Here is a 15280-nt window from a genome sequence, read left to right as displayed (position 1 = left end):
TCACAGCCCTGGGAAGCAGCAGACCATAGAAACATAGAAAATAGGTGCAGGAGTAGGCCATTCGAGCCTGCACAACCATTCAATATGATCATGGCTGATCATCCAACTCAGCATCCTGTACCTGCCTTCTCTCCATACCCCCTGATCCCTTTAGCCACAAGGGCCACACCTAACTCCCTCTTAAATATAGCCAATTAACTGGCCTCAACTACCTTCTGTGGCAGAGAATTCCAGAGATTCGCCACTCTCTGTGTGAAAAAATGTTTGCCTCATCTCGGTCCTAAAAGATTACCCCCTTATCCATAAACTGTGACCCCTTGTTCTGGCCTCCATTCCCTGCATATCGAAATCCCTGAAATGCCACTATCGTATCTGCTTCGCCCACCACCCCTGGTAGTGTGTTACAGGCAGCTATGAGGACCCTGTGTAAAACAATTGCCGCACACATCTCCTTTCAACTTTGAAGAAGGGTCTCGCCACGAAACGTCACCTGTTCCTTCTCTCCAGAGATACTGCCCGTCCCGCTGAATTACTCCAGCTTTTTGTGTCTTATCTTCCTTTCAACTTTGCTCCTCTCCCCTTAAATCTGTGCTCTCTAGTCTTCACCCTGGTAAAAAGGATTTGACTGTCTACTTTATGTGTACCTCACAGCATTTTATATACTTAGATCCCACTATCTGTCAGACCTGGGGGTGGGACGGTCACAATGTCCCGCTGCTGGAGTTTGGCACTCAGCCCGTCCAGCTGTCACGTGTGGGGCGGGGAGAGGGGGTCGGTCTGCTCTGGTTTGGTGGGACCCTGGTGGAGGGGGAGGGTGGACGAGTGACAGTGGAACTCCGGGTCCCGCGAGGTCGTGCTGTCGACACCGGGGAAGGTTCTGGAACGGCGGCGGAGCCACGGCTGCCGGTTTCAGGGCACGGACAGTGAAGCTCGTTAGTCGCGGCAAGACGGACGGCGAACATCGCCGCTCCGCCGAACTGTAATCTCACCCTCGCTCAGTTCTGACCTGCACCTACCTAAGGGCCGCCGCTTCGGCCCAGGTCGACCACCGCCTGTCCTTGGCGCGACATCCCCATCAGGTCCCACCCCCGAGCAAGCCGTCCCCGTCCCAAGGCGTGTTACCATTAGGCCCCGCCCCGGCGCGACGTCCACGCCCCAGACGTGTCACGATTAGGCCCCGCCCTGGTATGACGTCCCCAACCCCAGGCGCGTCAACGTCATGCCCCACCCACAATGTATTGTGGGGCCGCCTCCTTGTCGCTTCACTATCTAGCCACACCCCTGGCGTGTTACCGTGAGGCTCGCCACCTGACCCGTCACTGTCAAGCCACGCCTCCGGCCGTCTGGTGGAACACGTTTACTCCTACTCTTCGGACCCGTTTACTCCTACTCTTTGCTTCCTGTTTGCCAGCCAGTTCTCTATCCACATCAATACTGAACCCCCAATGCCGTGTGCTTTAAGTTTGTATACTAATCTCTCTTATGTGGGACCTTGTTGAAAGCCTTCTGGAAGTCCAGATACACCACATCCACTGGTTCTCCCCTATCCACGCTACTAGTTACATCCTCGAAAAATTCTATAAGATTCGTCAGACATGATTTACCTTTCAAATACACCTCCCACCCTAACCATGGACTGTTTGCCCTCCTCCCATCAGGGAGGCGGTACAGGAGCCTCAGGTCTCGTACTAGTAGGATGAGGAACAGCTTCTACAACAACACTATCACATTGCTGAACTCGGAGTCCCGCCGATAGATTTCTCCAGTCTCTCCGTCCACGTTGTTTGCTTATTCTGTATTTTTATTTCTATATTGCACTATTACTACGGACTGACGCTAAACTGCATTTCGTTGTACCCATACTTGTATCTGTGCAATGACAATAAAGTTGAATTGAATTGAATATGAGGCTAATTTCTCCTTATGATTCAGGAAGAAACATGTGCAGTCTACAACAGCCCAATTATAGGTTGGTAATATTAATTAGAAGTTAGTGGTAAATGGTAATGTATATGTAGTATATAGGAATGGAAATAGAATTCATAAGCTCTGTTCACAGTCCTATTTATTTTTAATCCATCCTAAGAACAAAAAGGTGGAAAAACAACTGTCATGTTGTTCTTGATATTATATTTTTATTCACCTAGTCACAATAGGTGATTGGATTTCACAGTTTACATCTGAACTGGTTTAGGCATTTTTAGTCATTGTATGGATAGGATTATTATTTCTGATATGGTAATGAGGGGTAGGGGACTTTTTGCCATCTCTTAAAATGCTTTTTTCTAAGCTGGTGACTAATTTCATGCTTCATTGCATGACCCAGCAGTAACGCAACAGACCCGGGCCCGACAGACCACGGACGAGCACAATCTCGCTCACTCACCAAAGCACAATAAAGCAATAAAAACGACAAAATAATCTTAGCTGTTAACAAAGGAACAATAAATACAACTATTTCATAGTTTGAAAGCAGTATTTTCTTACCTAGAAGAATCAAAGCTGGAAAAAAAAGAAATGAAGGTCTACTGTTCCACTACTTTCCAGAGCTGTTTGTGCAGTGACCTTTGACCTGGGTATGCGCAGTCGGAATACCAAACTCGCTTATACTAGGTGTAGGAAAGAACTGCAGATGCTGGTTTAAATCGAAGGTAGACACAAAATGCTGGAGTAACTCAACAGTACAGGCAGCATCTCTGGAGAGAAGAAATGGGTGACGTTTCGGGTAGAGATCCTTCTTCTGACCAGTTCGTGTCGAGACCCTTCTGCAGACTCTGAAACGTCACACATTCCTTCTCTCCAGAGATGCTGCCTGTCCCGCTGTGTTCTTCAGCATTAATACTATAATATACTTCGATTACTTGCCTCTTCAAAGCTCCCAATGCATTCAAATCCAAGTGATTAGAGTCAGGGGAAACAAGATTGTAAGATTGCATTATTATACAGTTTCTATAATGTGTAATATTTTTATTAAAAATATTAATTATAATGAGAATGCCCAATTTAATTTCACATTTATTATTTGTTTAAAATATCCACATCTTCCATTCCCTAGTTACAAACAGGATCCAAAAACAGAGGGCTACACTTCTGAAAAAGGTTGCACATTTACATTGTGCCATTCTTGTTTAAAACTTTACACAAAAATGAAAAAATGTTTAGGCTAGAAAGACCATTTCTAAATATACTCAGTTATTGTTTTACAGAATATTTGTGCACAGAAGCAGCACTGCCTTCCCCAGCAGTCTTACACCCGAATTTGTCCTGTAGCTCCCTCCGGTTTTGGTCGGTTGGTGAGAGTCACCCTGAGTGGTCCACCTTATTGCATATCTTTCTCCCGGTGTGCAGCTCTGTAAATTACATCGAGTCTCTACAATGTTGTAGGGCTCCCCGCTCCCTGTCCAGCACGGCAGTTTAGTCAACAGGAGTAAAGTTCTGCCAGGACTTTGCAGGTAACAATAGCTCTTGCTCTCAAACATCTTGTTACAATCAGCATCACGTCTTCTTCAGCATTCGCTTTGACTGCCAGGTATGGAACTTATTGAAGGCTACCTGCAACATATCTTCTAAATGACCAGTGAACTGTAAAGACAGAAAAAATATAATATGAGCAAACTTCACAATGCATATGAAAATGTACCTTCTGCAACATATAGAAAGGAACACTCCAGAGGAGTAAGGGTGCGTTTCCATTACACAATTGGCCAGGGCCAGCCTTAAGCAAATTGGACCAATTTCTCCCAATTGGGGCCCGCGCCCAAGGGGGGAGCCCCCGTGTTAATTTTCCGTATTTCGTACGGAGATACAAATTTGTTTTGTTTAAAATAAAGATTTTTTTTTTTTTTTTTTTTTTTTTTTTTTTAAACTCGCCATACGGATTTTTTTACAAAACGAACATGGATAACAACCACTGCACGGCGATCAGACACAAACGATTTGTTAACTACTACTGTAGCACTTGTTAACAGCCAGTAGTTAACAAGTAGTTATACAATGTGTCATCAATGCATCGATCCACATTCCTCAGTAAATGTAATTGTGTTTAGAACAAGTATTAATGACGATGCTTTCCTTTGAATACAATTCATGCGGCGTCATTAATACTTGTTCAAAACACAATTACATTTACTTAGGAATGTAGATCGATGCATTGATGACACATTGAGAATTTCTTAAAACTCACCATCATGATTGAGGGCTTCTTCTTGGTGAGCTTCTTGGTGTGCAGCAGGTTAGTCACTCAATTTACCTACCAACCCATGTTGTGTCTCTGTCTTTCGCTCCCTCTCTAACTCCCTCTCTTTCTCTTGCGCTCTCTCTCTCTCTCCCACTCCCCATCTCATCTCTCTCTAGCTCACTCGGCATTCCCGGAATCATTGATGTTTTGCGGTAGACAAAAATGCTGGAGAAACTCAGCGGGTGAGGCAGCATCTATGGAGCGAAGGAAATAGGCAATGTTTCGGGTCGAAACCCTTCTTCAGACCCGGCCCGAAACGTTGGCTATTTCCTTCGCTCCATAGATGCTGCCTCACCCGCTGAGTTTCTCCAGCATTTTTATCTACCTTCGAATTTTCCAGCATCTGCAGTTCCTTCTTAGACGTTTTGCGGTGACAGCTGCATCTGCGGTTCCTTTCTGTTGGTGGGTGGAAGGGGGAGGATTGGGAAAGTCCTGGCCCGTGGCGGCTCCTGATAAGTGATATGTTCCCTCCGCGGGTGCTGCCTTGCCCGCTGAGTTCCTCCAGCACTCTGTGTTTTTTGTTTGGCTCTGAAGTTGAAGGTGGACCCCCCTGTGTCTACCTTCAACTCCCTGTCTGTGGTGGCTCAGCGGGACGGGCAGGGGCTCTGGGGAGAGGTTGCGTTTCTGGTCAAGACCCTTCTTCAGACAATCACAAGTACTCTCACCGACGAGAGTTCAGTTCAGTCTGAAGAAGGGTCTTCTCTCCAGAGTCATTGCGCTGCCTGTCCTGCTGAGCTACTCCAGCTTTTGTCTATCTTCAATTTCAGAGTTAGATAAAATTTCTCATGAAAGTGAATTAGGTGTAAAATTAAACTTTGTTTTATGCTTTATCTAATGGGATAAATTGCAGACTTGATTTTTTTAATCTCAAAATTTTGTAACATTGCTAGAAAATGTACCTGCATCTTGGAGGCCGTAGGTTAGGTTGTTAGCCAAGAAAGATCGACTTCATTATCCCCCAGTACAGCAACATCAAGAACGATGTTGCTGTACTGAGGGATAGCCAAGTCTATCCCTCATTGCTAGCAGCTGATGGGAGGCAGCTGTAAAGTGGGAAGCGGCTGAAACGGACAGCGCTGGTGGGAGGGGGAGTTCAAGTTCAAGTTTATTGTCATGTGTCCCTGATAGGACAATGAAATACCTGCTTTGCTTCAGCACACAGAACATAATGGGCATTTACTACAAAACACATGAATAAATAAACTGAAAGAGTTTCTTTAACAGCATGTGCGTTGAGAAGGAGGCGGTCGGGGATCATGCCAGCATCCAGCTCAAGAGCAGTTACACGGCCGATGGATAACAGGACAGCGGGTGGTGGAGCTTACTCCATATGTCAGTGTGAGTAACCTCAACTGATCCCTTGTTCGCGCTGACACAGGAGTAAGCTCCACCGGCCGCTGTGATGTTATCCATCACCCGCTGAGCCACTCCGCTCTATGATCTTTGCTCTTGAGCTGGTCCCCTCACTGTTCAGACGGAGAGCACTGCCAGAGGTGAGCGGGCTGGCAGAAGGCGCTGAGATGGCAGTCGGTTCCGCTGTCCGGTGATGGCAGCCGCTCGAGGCCACGCGAGCTGCTTCCTTCCCCAGCCACAATGCAGTGGCTCCGGGTCCGGAGCGCCGCGGCAGCGGTGAGTGAGTGGGTTACTGGCATGAACCCCGACCCCCTCCTTCTCAACGCTCCTGCCCTCCTCGCAACTTTACCCCTGGCTAGACTCCCCACACACTGTGAAAAGAACTCTCCCCCCAATTGGTCCCTTGAACTAGTATAGTAATTCAATAAGATGACAACTGATTTAACTAATTCCAGTGTGCTCCCATTTTTCCCACCATTTCTTCACCTGCCGTCACCCCCCACCCATTCAGTAATACAGAAAGAAGGAGATTTGGAAGCCTTGGGCAAATTGAATTGTTACTTTTTTTATTTTTATTTTTAATTTTTACGGAGAAGAGAGCAATCTGCACATGCGTGGTTTAAGATTTTTTTTAAAGCCGACTGACTGGCATATTACTCACGACACATGACTCATTTATAATTATTTATTTATATTTAAATGAAGATTGTTCCCAATTGGGCCCCGCACCTCCTAAGGCCGGTCCTGCAAATGGTCATAGCACAGAGGACATCTTGTTCTTATCCCAAATACTTTGTTGACCTCAAAGTAGCCTAGGACACACAAAAATGCTGGGAACTAAAATATCCCTTTTCACTGATTTCAAGACAACTTGATCTTTAGTACTATAAATTCTGTCCTGTCTGTTGTAGCAACATTATTGGTCTAACAATCCAGAAGCTTGGACGAATGAGCTGACCTCATGTAAATTCTGCTTCAGAGATCGGGTATTATAAACTCAATTAACTGAATGTTGAATTAAAAAGCTGGAACCAGGAGTGTTTAGTTTAATTTAGTTTAGAAATACAGCGCGGAAACAGGTCCTTTGGCCCATCGAGTCCGTGCCGACCAGCGATCCCCACAAACATTAACACTATCCACACACACTAGGGATAATTTACACATACACCAATCCAATTAACCTACATACCTGTACGTCTTTAGAGTGGTGATCATGAAAGTACTAGAGTGCTGCAAAATTACATTAAAATCCTTGTGAAGAGGACATCTGTTCTCTGGATCCAATCTGGTCTATGAAAGCAAAATGGTTGATTCTAACCAAAATATTTTTTTAAATCTGCAATCAAAATGTCTTACTAAAATTGAATATAATCGATGATGGTGGGATTTGGTTGTTGGAGGCTAATCTCTGTTCCAGAACATCAGAATAAGAATTGCTCACAATATCATCCTAAGTACAAATATCCATAGTACCATTACATATCTTAGATATGGGGATGCAGACACAAGGAACTGCAGATGGTGTCTGTGGTGAATATCTGTGTTGAATTATGTTGTGTATTGTGTCCTTTTTTAATTGTAATGCTGCATGGTAAATTACATTTCACTGCACCTTAAAGTGCATGTGATAAATAAATGTGAACTTGATTTGAACTTGAACTTGCTGGAAACTTAAACAAAACACACAAAGTGCTTAAGGAACTCAGCAGATCATAGCTGAGCGCCAGCAGGCTGAAGAAGGGTCCTGACCCAAAACGTTTCCTATCCATGTCCTCCAGACATGGATAGGCAAAGTTTGTCTGAACCGCTGAGTTCCTTCAGCACTTTAGGTTTAGAAATAGGGTTGTTTGAACAATGTTCATCCTCATTCATAACTCCTCAGCAAAAAATGGACAATGAAGATGCGAACGTTTAAATGGCAAGTCATATTCACATTACCCTGGTATTGTGCAGTGACCAACTCCAAAGAGAGTTTAACCATACACCTCGAAATTGAGACAAGGGACTATAGATGTTGGAATATTGAGCAAAAAATAAGACTTGACATTCGGTGTCTGTAAACACGTTGTCCACATCCCATTAATGAATATAACCTTTCCATCTCCTCCACTACCGCCAGATGGTTTTGCATGTAATTGCTCAGACTCACGTTTGTACTTATGTACAGCTTCTGCAGTTTCTCCCGGAACGGCCTTAGCTTTGTCATCTGAAATCTTTCCAAGTTATTCATCATCTTCCCAACCTGTGAGACCAGACCAAAAAAAGTTATTCCATCCCATCAAACTCTTATGGAAAACAAACAAGTATGACTGAAGACTGCACAGAGGTTTCCAGGAACATCACAACCTTTTGTTTTTAAGCACACTTAAAATAAAACTTTACACTTCTATTGCTAAATGCCAACATTTAAATGAAATTTAAAATTTAATTCAAGGGAATGCAAGATTAATTCCTCTTGGCCCAGAGAGAAGCCACAATAAAAGAAACCCAAATAGGCTGCAAGCCAGAAACATTATTAAACCACTATCTGGTGATCTTTCGTTGTAATTCTACACAGATGTTACTGGAGTACAGGACTGATCTCCGCTGAAATATCCTCCATTAGAAATCATCTCAGTCAATATTAACAGGTTTAGCACAATATGGACTATTAGCATCAGAAGTGGTATCTGTTACACTCTTTATTCTTTCTTATTGTGTTTTTCCAATAGCCAGTACAAGTAAAATATAATTTTGAAATTTGGATCCACAACCAAATAAAAGACTGCACTGCCACACAAAAAAAACTAGAAATGTACAGCATCTCAAAAGAAGATAAATCGGATTCCCGAGTCAAGTTGAAGATAGATTATGATGGACCCCAATTACATAGAACCAAATTTTAACATGGACGCACAATGCAGAAGAGTGCACACATGTGTATGGAAAGGTTTCAGCACCTGGAAAGTTGAAATAAAAGCTAAGCCAACACCTTGAAGGGAATGTGGAATCCAAAAATAAAAGTCCTCTATTGAATTATAATGGTTACCACCATGAAAAATGTTATCCCAAAAAAAGTTTAAAATGTTATGCATTTTAAATTAAACAGGAGCCAAGACGTCCTCTATTAAATTTGAGATTGGTTTCATTGTTCTCAGTTCAGAAACTTGCTTCAATTGTGTTAAAATAACTTTAAAAACTTCATATCCCAAATGACGTGCAATCGTAGAACAGCTGGTTCAACACAGAGAATCTCGGCTGTCTCACCTTCTCCTCAAGGAATGGTGTATTGATGGGAAAGCAGGACCAGAAGTGCCTCAGTAACTCTGCAACAGCCACATGCAAGTGTTTGAGTTCCATCTGGATATCACTTGGCACCATCTCTGCAACAAAAGCAATAAAGTTAGAAAGCAGAGGTTGAAATAACCAATATCGTTCTACCACTGGCCAGTATGAAATACAATGAGAAATCTAGTGGAACAGAGGCACAATTTCCAGGCAAAAGAACCTTTCCTTGTTCAGACACTTGTTGGCACTGTGTCACAGACCCCCACCATTTTTGCACCCCAGATCTGATTTACAAATTCACCCATCTAAACAATTTTCATTTGCAATTGAATTTCTTGGTGTTAAATGTTATTCTTCAAACGATCAGCTCACTACATGGTTAGTCCATGCATTGAGATGTTCAAGCCTCATCTTTCCTTTTAGCAGCCTGTAATTGATCAATATAATTTCTACAGATTACCCAATGAATCTTTTTGGAATGTGTTTAGCTGTTATTATTGTACAATTATTAATGTTTAAATTCTGTAATCTTATGCATGACTGGACTCTGTAGAGTAGTTATCTCAAATTAATCTAGGGAAGGCATATTTCATAGTCACATTACATTAAATCCTGATTGCTTCTGCTCCCAGATGCATAGGATCCAACCTCCACAACAAACTCAAATAAATCCAGGGAGATAATAGGCACAAGCCATCCTCAGGTTATGAAAACCCAACCTATTGACAGGTGTTTATGTGAACGGATTCCCATATTATTAAATATGAAAATCCGCCATACACACGCATGTTTTTGTGTCAGTGGCAGAGCCAGTTTCTGCTTGCTCCACTTTTAGTAATTATTCTTCCCTACAATTCTTGCATGTTTTTGGTTCCATTATAATAGTGTGGAAGTATTGCGACCATACTGAATGATTTTTGTGCATTTTCAGACTAATGGACAACATAAAGTGGACTTCTGTAAAATCAGAATCCATTCATAACCGGGCACACCCTGTACTCTGGACACCAAGCCAAGTTTTCACAATTAAACCCAGTTTGTTGGAGTTAACAGACTCCTCGCTTAGAGTCACAAGTCTGGGTCCCAACTCTGGACGATAATAACTATGCCATCACTCTATTTTTTGGGGGACTGATAGAAACTGCTGATGTTTTCATTTAAAACCCCGAGCAAATTTAATTTACTGAAAATAAAGGATTCCGGCGACTCATGTACTCTGCCGCCCCTTCCCCTCCTTCAATTCATTGCCTAATGCGGTGTCTTGAGAATTTACGGATTTGCTGATAATCTACTATTAGTTACAAAAGTCATGTAGCTAAGGATTGAATCTTAGGTTAAAGACGATCAATTGCTTTGGTCGAATTCCGTTTCAAACCTTCCCACTCGCAGTAGCCGAAGTATCAGCTCAGTTCAATTTGGAATCCTAGGACTCTCCTATTCTATACAGTGCATTTACTGCTTAACTCAGAGCAGTATTTTAGTTTTAGATTTAGAGCTACACCATGGAAATGGCCCTTCGGCCCACCGAGTCCGAACCGACCAGAGGTCTCTGCACACCAACTCTATCCAACACGCACGAGGGACAATTTTACATTTATACAAAGCCAATTAACCTACAAACCTGTACATCCTTGAAGTGCGGGATGAAACCGAAGATCTAGGCGAAAACCCATGCGGTCAAGGGGAGAACGTACAAACTCGTCGTCGTGATTAGACCTAGGTCTCTGGCACTGTAAGCGCTGTAAGGCAGCAACTTTACCACTGCACCACCGCCGTACTTGCAGACACTCCCAAGGGGGAGGGTGAATAGACAGAGGATGTTGCATGTAGCATACATAAGTAGCAGTTGCAAAGGTAGAAAAAGGGTTGAGATCCTGCAGAGTGAATGTACGGCATTAAAGAGGTTAAAAAGCAGAACCTCAAGGGTAGTAATCTCCAAATTACTCCCAGTGGCACAGGCTAGTAAGGGCAGTAATACAAGTATAGGCTAGATTAATGCTTGGCTGAGGAACTGGTGAAGGGGGGCAGGGATTTAGGTTCTAGGATCGATGGAAATTCTTCAAGGGCTGAGGTGATCCGTACAAGAGGGATGGATTACACCTGAACTGGAGGGGGACCAACATCTTGGGAAGGAGATTTGCTGCTAGTCTGCTTGAGAGAGAGTTTAGGATGGTCCCGAAGCAGAAAGGAGGCAGATGAGAAGTCAGGGGCAAATACTGTAGTCATAATCAGTAGTGGCTTTAATGCAAGGGGCCGCTTCCGTGATGATTCATAACACGGAATGTTAGAAGACCGTTTTTTTGCAGCCCCTAATCAACAAAGATGTAAACAGTTGGTATGCAACATACCATGTTTTATCGATACAGATCGTGGGAACAGAGAGGAGTCAAGACCCAGAGCATTCATCCATGCACCAGATATGAAGTGGAATAATTAAATTCTTATTTGCTGCAGCTTTATAGAAACATTAGTGGCAATGCAGTCTTGCAAACTTCACATTAGTGATAACTGCATAAATCTTTAACAACAGCGTGTATTTGGACAAATACTTACGATTGATAGCTTGTGATGTTCCTCCCTGCATGAGTACTCCACCAGGTGAGAGGTCAGTTAGGGCACTGCTGGCCACACTGCTGGACAGAACCTACCAATGAACATGGAACATAGATGTCAGTGAATGACCTTAGACTTTCCTTTTCATTCCATATTTTATGAGATGAAAATAAAATCTCTATCCCAGTTTAAACTTCTATTATCCCCCTGAACACAAAGTACAATAGTAGTGAAATAAAGTTTCTAAACTACCTCAAAGGGAATCAAATAAAAAAGTAATTTACATGGAACTGGAAGGCAGCAACTACATAATATTAAGGCCTGTTATGCCGCTGCAAGCAAGTCTGACTATGGGTCCTGACCCAAAAGGGCACCTATCCGTGTTTTCCAGGGATGCTGCCTGACCCGCCGAGTTACTCCGGCACTTTGTCTTTTTTTAAATAAAATAGTTTTATTGGTCTGTTGTCAGTACACTTGACAATTAAACATTCTCGACTCTTTCTATACCTGGGTTAGGGAAGTATAAACAGCATAGCTGTTCTTGCAGGACATTAGAAAATCACACAAAGGTACAACAAGGCTTCTTTATGATATCTAGCTTGTAGATATTCAACATCAAAATTCTCACACCACAAATAACCAACTGAATTCACTGATTTTTATTGACAATCAGAGATGATTTTTTTTTATAATGCAAGGAATATTCAGCAAGAGAAAGAAATGATAAAATTAGCAGCAGTCTGCAAAGCATCTTTAGTCAAGCATGACGAGTTAGATGCCTGGACTGTGTAAAGGGCATTAGAGGACGGAAGACATCTGGATGGAATCCAAATATTGGAATTTTTTGCCACAGAAGGCTGTGGAGGCCAAGTCAGTGGATATTTTTAAGGCCGATAGATAGATTCTTGATTAGTACAGGTATCAGAGGTTATGGGGAGAAGGCAGAAGAATGGGGTTAGGAGAGAGAGAGAGAGAGAGATAGATCAGCCATGATTGAATGGCAGAGTAGACTTGATGTGCCGAATGGCCTAATTCTACTCCTATTCCTTATCTGGTGGTGGAGGGTAGAGCTGTGTCAGCACAAGACGCGGAGAATCCTGGAGGTGGTACTTTTAGTGGAAACCAATGACAGAGGATGGGAAAGAGCAAGTCATTTTATTAGTTTGAGTGGGAAAAAAATATTTTTTTTAAATCAAAGAAGAGTTATGAAAACTTGTTGCAGACAAAAAGCATGTAGTGGTCAATTGAGATGAATGACGTGCCCTTAAATTTTGTACAAGTAAAACAAATATTTTAGTGCTGTATATTTAGGGACATAGATGGCAGGGCATAATTGCAAGTGTAATAAGCAATAAGGGCAGTAGCTGGCTTCAAGAAGGGATGCATAGACCAATGAAATGCCCAGATACATGCTTATAGAAGGTAACATGTTTTAGAATGCTAAGTGTTGTATCCTTCCTGTACCCTCAATTACTGTGCCAGCCAAAAATATAGGATTTTTTATTTGAAAGTCTTACTTCTATAATAGGTAGCAATTTAACCAGCATGCCTTAAAATTCCAAATTGTCATAAGTTCAAAAAGATAACAGTAGTTTTGAACAAGCTTTACACCTACAAAGATGAATTCAATATCCTAATCCTTTCAATCTCCAGTATGTTGTTAAATAGAATGATAAAATATTAAAAATGCAAATTGGCACCCAAGCAAGCAAGCTGTTTTATCTTTAGCTCAGGTTCACATTTATCACTGTACTCAGTTGTTAACCTTAATCTGTGTGACTAGTAGAAACAGCAAGTCAAATCTGAATGTTTCCAGCATTTTTCATTCTTAGTTAAATGGAAGATGTACATATAGTTTGCCTGTCATAGGAGATCCTCATTCAAATTCAGTCAGTCATTGCCTCTTCATTTACAAAGATTATTTCTACTCTGCTCTTTCTCACATTTTGAAACTAAATTTGACAGGGTCAGGCACAAAATATTTCTACTTTAAAAAAAAAAAAGATATATCATACCTGAGTAAGTCTGGGGCTATAGTTAGCCATTTCTTGCCGTATACAGTGGACTGAGTTAATAATATCCTGGCTAGATGCATAGTGCTGAGACTGGACAAGTGTTGGACCATGAAAATACCTAAAAAGGGAAAAGATTGACATTCACTGAAAATCTGGAAAAAGCAAAATTAGGCAAACTTTATTTTTGTTATTTGAGACAATCTGCCTGAAAAATAATAAGCAACATATGGTGCAGAAATCATTGTATTTATTGAAAACAAGTAAAATGCAGAAAATAAATTTGAAGACCTGAGATGAAAACAACAAGTCTCCACTCAAAACTATTCTTGCTATTGATTGAGGGAGTGCAACGTAGGTTAATTCCCAGGATGGCGGGACTGACATATGATGAAAGAACGGGTCGTATTCTGGGCTTGTATTCACTGGAATTTAAATGGATGAGAGGTGGTCTTATAGAAACATATAAAATTCTTAAGGGATTGGACAGGATAGATGCAGGAAAAATCTTCTTGATGTTGGAGGAGTGCAGAATCGGGGCCACAGTTTAAGAATAAGGGGTAAGCCATTTAGGACTGAAATGAGGAAATATTTTTTCACCCAGAGAGTTGTGAATCTCTGCCATAGAATGCAGTGGAGGCCAATTCACTGGATGCTTTCAAGAGAGAGTTAGACATAGCTCTTCGGGCTAACAGAATCCAGGGATATGGGGAGAAAGTAGGAACGGGGTACTGATTTTGGATGATCAGCCATGACCATATTGAATGGCGGTGCTGGCTCAAAGGTCCGAATGGTCTACTCCTGTGCCTATTTTCTATGTTTCTATGAAAACCTTCTATCCAGAATTTCTTCTATCCAGAAATAATGCTTGTCCCGCTGAGTTACCCCAGCATTTTGTCTGTCCTCGGTGTAAGAATCTGCAGTTCCTTCCTACACAATCACTATTTACCATTATTTCTGCACATTGTTAAACTGGGTTTGAATTATCTTTTCTACATAAAGGATGGAAGAGCTTCTGCTACCAGCCACAGAGATAATTAATGTTAACTTATTCTCCTCTTTGAAAGGAGGACAGAAGATGTATGGTTTTTCTTCCCCAAAAGCTACTACATTTATTTTAAGAATATAATACAACTTATTCTCCTAACACTGTTTGTGGAAGACAAATCATTCATCAATCCAGAAAAGATACTTTAATATTGCCTACACTGTAAGAACATTTTAATTGGGCATCTTGAAGTTTTTTTCCCCTCATTCAGTTTCTTATTCTGGTCCCAGACTGTGCACCTTGCCTCGGAAAAAAAATCAAGTCCCTATACTAGAAATATCATAAAAAACAGTGCAAGGTTGAAAGAACCAATTTGGACCCTTCTAACGAATGTGCAATGTACATTACAGACTCAGTTTTAATGTCAATGCGTACATTGTTTGCATTCTGTGTTTAATTTGATGGCAAATTTAGATTATGCCATCCAATAACCAAACTCAAAACCCTACCTGTCAGCCTTCTTCAAATTTAGTGCTACAGTCTTCTTTGAGTTCTTTTCTCCCAGGTCTTCATATTCTATGGCTTCCTGTAACTTCACCTTTGCAAAAGAAAATCTCCAACAATCAAACTGCATCATACTTGCCCAGTCTGAAGAAGGGTCTCGACCCGAAACGCCACCCATTCCTACTACTGCCTGTCCCGCTGAGTTACTCCAGCATTTTGTGTCTGCCTTCATACTTGCCCAACCTCTTGCTGTGCTCTTTACACTGAACCCCTTTGCTGCTATCTCCACAGATCCTCTTTGGTTGAACTAAATGACCATCAATTAGGAGAAGGAGCTTGTCCTATATTTCCTTTCTAGTAGAAATG

At 41.9% G+C, this 15280-nt stretch overlaps 1 protein-coding gene across 4 annotated transcripts in view; it reads right to left on the bottom strand.

Annotated features, from left to right (window-relative positions):
• Positions 1–2998: 2998 nt before the first annotated feature.
• The window catches only part of gtf2h1 (general transcription factor IIH, polypeptide 1), a 34669-nt gene continuing 22387 nt past the window's right edge, over positions 2999–15280 (bottom strand). For 3 of the 4 annotated variants that reach the window (XM_055649626.1, XM_055649625.1, XM_055649624.1), the window contains 7 exons: positions 14920–15008; positions 13426–13543; positions 11411–11501; positions 8837–8952; positions 7740–7832; positions 6780–6880; positions 2999–3582 (listed from right to left, as the gene is read on the bottom strand). In XM_055649626.1, coding sequence (XP_055505601.1) covers positions 3567–3582; positions 6780–6880; positions 7740–7832; positions 8837–8952; positions 11411–11501; positions 13426–13543; positions 14920–15008 — 624 coding nt within the window. In that variant the 3' untranslated portion in view covers positions 2999–3566. The remainder of the gene's footprint in view (positions 3583–6779; positions 6881–7739; positions 7833–8836; positions 8953–11410; positions 11502–13425; positions 13544–14919; positions 15009–15280) is intronic. The other variant, XM_055649627.1, reaches the window with a different exon arrangement.

This window comes from Leucoraja erinacea, chromosome 18 (genome assembly GCF_028641065.1).
Source record: "Leucoraja erinacea ecotype New England chromosome 18, Leri_hhj_1, whole genome shotgun sequence".
NCBI lineage: Eukaryota > Metazoa > Chordata > Chondrichthyes > Rajiformes > Rajidae > Leucoraja > Leucoraja erinaceus.
Note: the sequence above shows the minus strand (reverse complement) of the source record. Positions and strands in the feature narration are given on the sequence as shown.